This window comes from Strongylocentrotus purpuratus, unplaced genomic scaffold (assembly GCF_000002235.5).
Source record: "Strongylocentrotus purpuratus isolate Spur 01 unplaced genomic scaffold, Spur_5.0 spur5_scaffold_8, whole genome shotgun sequence".
In the NCBI taxonomy this organism is placed as follows: Eukaryota; Metazoa; Echinodermata; class Echinoidea; order Camarodonta; family Strongylocentrotidae; genus Strongylocentrotus; species Strongylocentrotus purpuratus.
In genome coordinates, this window is record NW_022145614.1 from 25,345,042 (window position 1) to 25,355,123 (window position 10,082).

Below are 10,082 nucleotides of genomic sequence, written 5' to 3' on the forward strand. Positions count from 1 at the left end.
AATAGTAATTCATTTGGTCATAACCCGGGGTCATAACAAGGTTAAGATTGTAAATTGACTTGCTGACCTTTGACGTTTGACCTTCTTTTACCCAAAATCTGATCAATTTGTCTCACTATGGCGATGCACGCTACCAAGTTTGAAGTTCATGGCTCAAATTATATATATAGCAATAAAAGGGCTAAAACCCAGATATTTCATGGAATTTGTCCTTTATGTCCTGTCAGCCATTTACCCAAATATATTATCAAATTGTCTTCCTATGGTGCTACATACCATCACCACGTACATGATTCTTGAGATATTGCGATAACAAGGCTAAAACCTGTTATCTCGTTAGTTGACCTCCATGACCTTTGACATTATTACCCCAAAACTTCACTTCATCTTTAAAGATATTTTTTAATGTGATATGTGCAATATTTGAACAGAATACTATCATTATACACATGTATCTCCTCCAGTTGAAACATATACTGTGGGTTAAAAACCCAGTTCCATCTAAAGTCCATTGGAAGTACATAGATATATTATGCGCTATATTTGAACAGAATGAATATTATCATTGTATCTCCTCCCGTTGACACATATACCTTGGGTTAAAAACCTAGCTTTCTTCCATATTTTGAGCTGCAACTTTTAAAGGTACACATGATCCACCAGTAGAGCTCTGCATTCCATGAAATGGAATCACTTTTGTAGAAAAAAAAGTCTTTGTTTCTATTTGAAGTTTGCTCTTCATCTCAATCATCATCTTGGAATTTCTTCCTTGGTAATGTTCTTGATCTGGTCAACGTTGTGGTCAATGGCCTTGGCCAAGAAGTCCAACCACTTAGAGTTGTCTATCTTAGGGTCATCTGTTGTCACTATGTGGGAGGCTCTGACCATGTTCAGAAGCTTGTGTAAGACGTCAGCCATCAGTGAAGCCTGTGGGGGAAAGAGTGAATTAAAAAGAAGAAGATTATTTTATGTTGTTGAATAAAATACAAACAAGGCATGTGAATGAGTTCATTATACAATCTATCCACTAGGCGTTGTGGTGTGCGCCTGTAATCCAGCTAAAAGTGGAAGTTACAAACTGATTCAGCCGAGGACGCAGGTTCGAAACTGAGTCACGTCTTTCGGATGGTGATGTTTAAAGGTCCGTCCCCAGACGTAAATAATCATATCTGATTGATACACGTCTGTAAAAACCCAAGACACACACACACACACTCAAGTAAATTATGTATCTATCGTACAAAGTTATCAGGAATTTTAGGATTTAAGTAGTTGTACTGTAACTAGAACTGAGGGACCGGATGGAACCATTGGTCAAGGTCTATCCAGCAAAAAAGGGGCAGACATCAAACAGACAAGTCTTTGTCAGGATACTCCAGAAGAGATATCCAAGCTCAAGAAATAGCTAAGGATCTACATTAAGCATTGAATTGTGTTTAATCTTCTGTTTAAGTCTCATATCTTTGTAATTCATTTACATATTCTTTTGTAACCCTTGGTCCTACTCAAATTGGCTTGTACTACAGTATAGGTTATATGAGCATACATACAGGAGAGAGAGAGAGAGAGAGAGAGAGGGGGAGGGAGAGAGGGATCTAGTCCAGGTCCTACTCACATTGGCTCGTATCACAGTATAGTTCATAGGAGCATACAGGCAGGACACCAACTCATCCAGGTCCGGACTGATCTCGTCTGCTATCTCTACCACCTCGTCAAGCTCATTTATGTGCACCATCTCCACAGACTTTCCACTCCTATTGATGGCTTCTGTGACTTTCTGTATGATAAACATCACCAAAAAAAAGAGTATTAGCTACATCATGATCCAAGATGAAATGTGGTATTAATTAGTGTAAGTGTTACCGCATCAAATGTATACCACAATCTGATGAACTGCTGTTTTTTTCTTTTTAAAGTTCATGTTTGTCAAATTGTTAGGTAAAGGCTAACAAAACTGCAGGGACAAGCCCCCCTCCCCTTCAACTTAACCTCTCGAAGGAATATAAAGGCTCCCTCCTAATAAGTATTAAAAAAAAATAATAATAATAATAGTTGTTGGGTGAATGACATTCAGAGATAATGAGACTTATAGGAATATTATCACAGAACATATGAGAGAGACAGACACGCCTCAAAACTTACCTTCACACAAGCCTTACAGGCATTGGCCAGCCCAAGGGCCGGATGAATGACCGCCTTGTCCTGGTCTGACCATACTGCCTCTTCTTCTTGGTCAAGCTCAGGCTCATCATCGGTCATCATGAATCCCATGCCATCAACGCTGCTACCATTTGTATCCTTAGCCTGGAAATGTCGAAACATAATCAAGGTTAGGGATTTGTCAATTAAAATTCCTCCATATTTTTTATAAATTATGGCTAAAATGCTATTTACTTAAAAGATTCATGAAGTCTATTGACCTGACAGCTGCACAATTTTTGTATGATATGCTGTTCAGCCTGGAGCAGGACCATGATTCTTTTTCTAAAATTTTTATTGGAAATAGTCCTCAAATATATTATACTTTTCGTTAAACAATTGTTCCCTACACAACGTTCACACTGTGTATAAATTAATTCCTAATCCTATAGCTATATAATGAATTCTGTTAGTTTAAACCTAGGGTATGTTGCATGCTATTCTATAAAAACTCATGAAATCCTTTCCTCTTTACCTCATTCAATTCTTCAAAAGCATCTTTGACAAGCCCCGACGTAGACTTGAGTTCCTTCAAGACGGCTTCCTTGTTGTTTTTGGCGGAGGAGTGGAAGATGTCACATGACGCCCATACTGCTCCTGTTGACTTCAACTGATCCTCACTACTGAGTAAATGAATGAATGAATGAAAGAATGAATATATGGTCAACACTATGTCATTTTCAAATGTTTTATTGCTTTTTCCAATTTATAATTTATTTTTTTGTTAGTTGAGTAAAATTAAGCATTTATTATCCATTCAGAAATTCATTTTCGCTCGTAAAATTTTACAGATCAAATTACGAAAAGAAATGATTTTCAAGAGTGATAGTAAGCAAAGTATAAACGTAATGCTGGTATACACTTTGAAAGTCACAGACTGTGAAAAATAAATGGAGGCACACAGTGATTGAGCTATGGACAGCTTGAAAATACTCTGAAGAAAAACAAAATGGTGGAAACCCCACACTTGCTTTTGTAAATTAATTACCTCTTGTAACCTGCCCTCTTGATATTCTCTGCAAGTTCCTTGATGCTCTCTACTACACCAATCACCAGGTTCCTTGTACGCTTTCGTAATGTCACCCCTGAGATAAAGAAAGAAAATAAAGTATAAATAACAGAGTGAACATAGGAGAGAGAGAGAGAGAGAGAGCATGAGAGAAAGTATGATCTATTATTTATTAAAATTCATGTCAAAAAGATTAAACAAATAGATAAACAATATACATTGAAATATTTGGTAAAAGGAACTAATAAAATAGCAACATTCTAAATCTTCAGCGATGGCATTCCAAGAACCTAGGACCCCTAATTTTTTGTTCATATGTAAATTTGCTAAGTTTAGCCGAAAAATACAGGACCTTGCTGAACCAAAACCAAACCCGAACATGACAGGTGAGTTACCGCACTAATTCTTTTTGAGGTCAGTTACAGGGAGAGAGAGAGAGAGAGAGAAAGAGAGGGAGGTAAAATACCCTTAAAATCTTTCATAAATCGGTATTCTGAGAATTATTTTAGTGAGATATATAATGAAGAGTATGACTGAATTACAAAGCAAGAAGTTAGAAATTGAGATAAAATGAAACATAAAACCTGGTGTCACAATACTGATTTTATTTCAGAGATATAATTGTGCTCAGAATACCACCCTAGTTCGCTTTTTCAAGTGTGTAACTGTCTTAAAGAGAGCATCCTTATGGCTTACCTTGTTCTTTGGGCAGCCCATAGTAGAGGGACACCAATGCGACCGTCTTCATCTCCACTGAGCTCATGAGAGACTGGCATTCCTCTGGGCTGGGAACCGGTGGACTAGCGAAACACATGGCTAGCTTGGTTGCTTCAAAGGACATTGCTTTGAAGACCATCTCTGGAAAAGGTTAAACAAGGAAAGACCAGAGTGAGATTAAAAAGCACAGGGCCAAACTTTTGGAGTTTTTTGGAGTTTGGATATAGCTTTGATGGTAGTCTCTGGATGTGGCAAGGTCTTCAAGTTAGATCATGACTCCTAAAAACTTGCTTTGTACTGTATTTTTGAGCAATCAGATTAGAATGACTTATTAATGGTGTTTTAGAAACACTGGGTTGAGGCTGATTTGATTGTAAACAATTACAAATATTATCTGATATCACACATCACAAATCATTAACATGAAAAGATACCATGCAAGAAACCTTGCAGTGAAAGCTACTATTTTAAAGGATTTATTATGAACTTTGGATTCATCACACAATTTTTCATGATCAAATTTGTTAATGGTAAGTATTTAAGCTTATGGTAGTCTACAGTTTACTACATAGTACAAGTAACAGGAAGCATAAAAGGGCACATTTTAGCATTCTACTCAACAACATTATAGGGGATATGTTTAGTACAGCATTATTGGCATGGTCTTAAAATGCCTGTAATCAAATACTTGTGCATTCCAAGGCAAAATCAAGTAAAAGCTTCAAACTTTTCTATTGTGATATATAGAGATACTTCTACGTGAATCACAAAGATAAATATCTTCATATGTCAGCTAAGCTCTTGAGTTGGATAACTTACCCATCTTGGTCCAATATTCAGCCAAGTTAAAATCTGTAGCATCCCTTGGAGGCACATTTTCTGAATTAAATGCAAATAATGAGAAATAAAGGAAAGTGGAAACAAAAAGTTGCTACTACAGCAGAGAACATGCATGTATGCAAAATATGGGAGACTGAGAGGAAGCGATGTGGCGGAATATAATATTACCATCATCAAAATACAAAAGCAATATAACAAAATAACAATGGTAACATCACACAGCAATTATAACAGATTTAGAAAAATGTTTCAAAGATGTTACATGTAATTTTCAATATATATACCAACATTGAACATATCTAAGTTTTCTAACATAAATTGCAGCATTTTGTCTCCTTTCCTTGTTTATCCTGTAATGTATTAATTAAAAATTACACTTTAAAATGGATTTTAGAAGAGATTAATTCTGATGATTCTGAATGATACACTTTCCTTACCTCTCAACTTATCAACAACAAGTTGCAGATTTTCTCCAAAACTTCTAAAGACATCATCTGTGCTTCTTGACTTGGCTGCCATCCGTCTTGCTCTCCGCTTCAGGTACAAAGATCTGTCACACATTGTAAAAATATTGTTAAAAATACACACTGAATGTCCACATGTGGTGGATTCTATAAATCCCATAATATGATGCACCACGCGTTACCCCGGGGTACCGCGTTGTGTAGCGCCATCTCGCGTCCACTCGAGTACAATGTATGAAGTGCGTGTACATAGTTCCGTGGTATCTCTATGGTGTTTACTATGCATGGTGTGCATGCATGCACTGCTCGCGCTATAGCGCTCGCTCACGATCACAAGCGCACTACGGTGGCTATCGCACACTATAGTGCTAGCTAGCTCCGGCGTCCGGTCCCGACACGCGGCTATTTTAGAACTTGATGTTATTGCACGTACGTACCGTACCTGTATACTCTTTCGAAAAAACAACAACAAACAAACATCGCATCATCGACATAGTTAACGTGCGCGTTACTGTCAAACTTTCAAACTTTGAAAATGCCATGGGTGGAAGGTGATGGTGGATACGGGGATTTACTGAAAGGGAAAGGACGTAAAAGACGGAAGATTACAAGGGCCGAGAAAGTTGAAAGAGCTCGATCTCGTGCTGTAGAGAAATTCTCCTCATTCTTGCCAAGACAGAAAATAAAAGATAATACCACTTCATAATGTGATTTTCATTTTTATTATTCAATTGGAAAATTTGTTTATTTACAACACATGAGATTATCATGACTGCTGTACACAGATAGCATCATAACACAAAATAGAACTTTCATTTATAATTAATAATTTTAATTATACCACAATAATAATACAGGGTGTATCATAACAGCATGAAATGATATCAATAATAGAATAATTACTCATAACAACAATGAATTTTAGAAATACAGGACTTAAAGGATTTTTTACAAGAACATTGGACACAATTGAAGGTTGAAAAAATCACACAAAAATAATTTCCCACTTTTTGGTAACCCAGGGTACAGCCTTAAAAAAAAAAAAAAAAATTCAACAAAATGGCCGAATTTTTTTTGGTACCCCAGGGTAGACCTAGACTGTCATCATATATCAAAGGAGAGGAAATAAGGAAAAAGAGAGAGAAAGAAAGAGAGAGGGAGTGATAGGGAGAGAGAGAGAGAGAGGGGGGGGGGAGAGACAGAGGTGAAGATATTAAAAATATCAGAATTTAGAGTTAAAACATTTTGACTTTAAATTTAAGATAAATAATAGACCTAAACTGTCCTAATCAAGAAAAATATCATTAGCACCCCTGAAATAAAAGGATCACAATAAACTAATTGATATAGGCCTACTAATAAAATTGCATGTCACTGTCTGACTGTCAATGATCCCTCTCACATATGATAGTGGCATTGCAGTGCATATTGCAATTATTTCTATTGAATTGCCATTGGTTGTGCAATTCGTCTTGTCTTGACTAAGAGCACACGCAGAATTCAACGTGTGGGACCAGATTAGAAAAACAACATCAAACGTGGTTTACCAGTTTGAAGGGGGAAAACGGGAAATTAACACACATGACTGATAATTTTAGACCAATATAATAAGACTTACCGTCAACTACTTGGAAACAGCGTATGGAAGGCTACAATGGATGAGATGATGTTTTTTTTTAAAAGAAGAGTGTTGTCTAAATGATCCACGCGAATTTCTGCACAGTAGCATGTATGGTATCTCAAAAGGATACGATAAGTGTATCATTTACACGTACGCACGTCTAATTTTTTTTCATTTTCTAAAGATTTTTTTTATTTCTTGCGTTTAAAAAAAAATAACATAACATGAACAGATAACATAACATGACAAGAAGAGATATGATAACATGAAATTATTATACCCATATATGTGAACATAAATGGAAATTTATTAGGCCAATACATTTTTTTTTAAATGTAAAAAAACACCTTCTCCTGCCCCCCCCCCCCCCAATTATGTAGGCCTCCTCAATGTAGGGAGAGATTTCTAAATTATTGAAATGATTACTATATCTCCTCCAATCTACCTATATACATGTACATATACTTTTTAATTCTTTGTATTGTTTCCATTTTCAAGATATACAGTATAATACGGACAAGATATGATACATATGACAAAAACAAGAACTTCAATAGAGTTTAAACATAAGAATTAAAAAGAAAGGGGAAAAATCCCTCATATATCCGCCTCCTCAGAGTACAAAGGAAACGCCAACTGGAAACATGGGCACTTGCCAAATAAAGGAGGGGTAGCATCCTTCAACAAGTGTCCATGATTCCTTTGTACTATAATCATGTATTTTCCCTTTTAAGGAGTGCCCCTTTTCATCTCTAATAAATGCCCCTAATCAAATCTGATAGGTGCCCCTTTTACTGAAAATACTTCAATACTTTTTCCCCTTCACTCTGGTTGAAGCAGTAATCTTTATGTATCAGGTGTGGTCAAAGTTTCAAAACATATTTGCAAGTAACATTTGCAGACAGACATAACTCATGCTATTGTAATAGAAGCTGTTAATGCAGATACACAGTTTTTGCTGATTGCATAACAATTGCATAACATATATGTAAAAAAGATTAAAATGTTATTATCTTGGCATGTATTTTGCATTTATTTCAAGGGGGGGTTCTAGGTAAATTACCCCTGGGCAATCACCCGCGCCGAAAACTACCTCCCAAGGACTATAACCCCCCAGAAATTACCAACCCCCATGGAAAACCGGTGACAACCACCCTCCCGAGGACAATTACCTCCCAGAAAATTAACCCCCTCCACAAATCACCCCCCACCAAAAAAAAAAATCCTAGTGGGGGGGGGGGGGGGGGTAATTTTCCTTGGGGTGGTTGTCCTTGCGGGGGGGGGGGGGGTAGTTTTCTTGCCATGTAAAACTATATTTTTCTGAATTAAATGTGTAAATTGTATGTTTTAAGCTTGAAGACATATTATACATATATTCCATTAAAATTTATGAACATTATTTGGGAAGGAATGAGGTTCTTGGGCAGATTGAGACAAGAGTGACATAGGGAGAGAGAAAAAGAGAGAGACAGAGCCCAAGGGCATATCGATTCACACAGTTGGAATATATTTGCAATGAATACTTAGAAGAGAGGGCAGGTACACAAGAGTCAAGTTATAAAAAGAAGAGACAAAGAGAAACATTTGATCCAATTCAATTGAGTTCATTTGGGTTTTATTATTAATAATAATAATAATTTTTTAAAATATGACGCACGGTTGTAGTCCAAAAAATAATGATACCATGTACAATATACAACAGCCAATGAAAACCATCGGCTGTCCGAGGCATAGATTTCTTGAATGGCCTTTTTGGTACACTTGTATTTTGCTGGCTCCGGACTGGTACTGAACTTGACATAATATATGTTAGATATTCTTGGAAAGCAAAGGAGTTGATGAAGATGATGAACTAATTTCGTCATTGAATCATCGAACGACCACAACACCAGTAACAGAAATTTCTCCCTTATTATTTCTTGTCATTAGACATCTTTAAAACCAAAATTTGACTTTCTTTTTCGAATGATGCATATCATCATAGTTTAATCTCACTATGTCTGAAGTTTCACATCAACATACCCTTTCTTTGCATAATTATGGGATTGTAAATTAGGGGGTGCATTCTCGCACGTCCCATAAAAATAAAACCTTTTTTTAATGTATTCCGAAATTGATGGCATGAACAACACTTATGTCCATATACAAAAATATTAGAATACGTTTCATTTCATATGTAGCTCCTCATATACAAATAAAATTAAATTGTTCACACCCTTTCCAAGTATTGTATTATAAAAAGTAAGTATGTGAAAATTTGATTTGATTTGTCCAAATTTATGTTCCTTGAGAATTTGACATATTGAAGCTTTCAACAAAGCTCCTCGTTCAACCAGACCACTTTTCATCCTCGAGTTTAGAAGAAGAAAAAAGAAACATCACATTTACAATGGGTATGAATAACTCAGTTGTTAATTGAACATTCAGATAAGTTCATTAGGGCCAAGGCATATGCCACATGTTTGCCTAGGCCCTTAACTCTTGTAACCATCAATCAAATTTAATTATCATTATGATTTAATACACTACATATGAAGAAATTCATCTTGAAATTCACTTTTTCATGATTTGTTCAAAATAACTGTGTGTAGTATGAAAATGCAAATTAGATGTTGGCACAATTGAAGAGTAAGATACATTATAAAAGCTTGAAATGTATATGATCCAAGAAGGGAAAATATACACATGATAGTGAGACGACTTGTTTTTCCATGACATTTAGAGATTAAAAGTCGCTTTTCCTCCCAGTATTACATCACTGCTCTTTCGAAACATTTGAATTCACGGAGCACTATCAACATCAATACAGTTCATCAAATTAAATTGAATCCACTTTGAGAACAAAAACATTCTCATACTCGTCATCAACAAAAACTGGCGATAAAACCCCACAACCATACATGTATTTGGACAAATTATGCCCACAGGTTTTTTCACATATGAAGTTATTTGAGTATGTCTTACATGAACTCTTTATAGTTTTTACATTAGTTGAGAAAATGATTACTCATTAAGTAACTATAATCGAATTAAGTTGCAAATTTATCACTGCCAAGGAAAACAATCCATTCGATTGGGAACCAATAATGGAAAAGAACAGATAAAAATTCACCCTACCAAATCAGATTTGGTATCTTGGCAACCAATGTAAATAGAGTATCGTAAAACATGATTTCATCATAATTATAAAAACGTGATCATCTTTCTGATTACCGTTTGCATTTTGTTGCAT

At 35.8% G+C, this 10,082-nt stretch overlaps 1 protein-coding gene across 2 annotated transcripts; it reads right to left on the bottom strand.

Annotated features, from left to right (window-relative positions):
* Nucleotides 1–382: 382 nt before the first annotated feature.
* Nucleotides 383–6,980, bottom strand: LOC592304 (cyclin-D1-binding protein 1 homolog). 2 transcript variants are annotated; one of them, XM_030975761.1, is made up of 9 exons: nt 6,848–6,980; nt 5,203–5,315; nt 4,745–4,804; nt 3,905–4,066; nt 3,188–3,284; nt 2,675–2,819; nt 2,143–2,304; nt 1,616–1,777; nt 383–927 (listed from the first exon to the last, which is right to left on the bottom strand). In XM_030975761.1, exons 2-9 carry the CDS (start codon nt 5,282–5,284, stop codon nt 751–753), a joined length of 1,047 nt encoding a protein of 348 aa, XP_030831621.1. In that variant the 5' UTR covers nt 5,285–5,315; nt 6,848–6,980; the 3' UTR covers nt 383–750. The 2 variants fall into 2 exon arrangements, with proteins under 2 accessions (XP_030831621.1, XP_030831620.1); XM_030975760.1 differs by having other exon boundaries at nt 2,675–2,822.
* Between the last annotated feature and the right edge of the window lie 3,102 nt (nt 6,981–10,082).

Bases quoted from the DNA above. Each gene is read 5' to 3' on its own strand.
- LOC592304 (XM_030975760.1), bottom strand. From the start codon at position 5,284: ATGGCAGCCAAGTCAAGAAGCACAGATGATGTCTTTAGAAGTTTTGGA. The intron at 4,805-5,202 runs GTAAGGAAAGTG...CATTTAATTCAG, and splicing joins TGTTGTTGATAAGTTGAGAG to AAAATGTGCCTCCAAGGGAT. The intron at 4,067-4,744 runs GTAAGTTATCCA...AACCTTTTCCAG, and splicing joins TGAATATTGGACCAAGATGG to AGATGGTCTTCAAAGCAATG.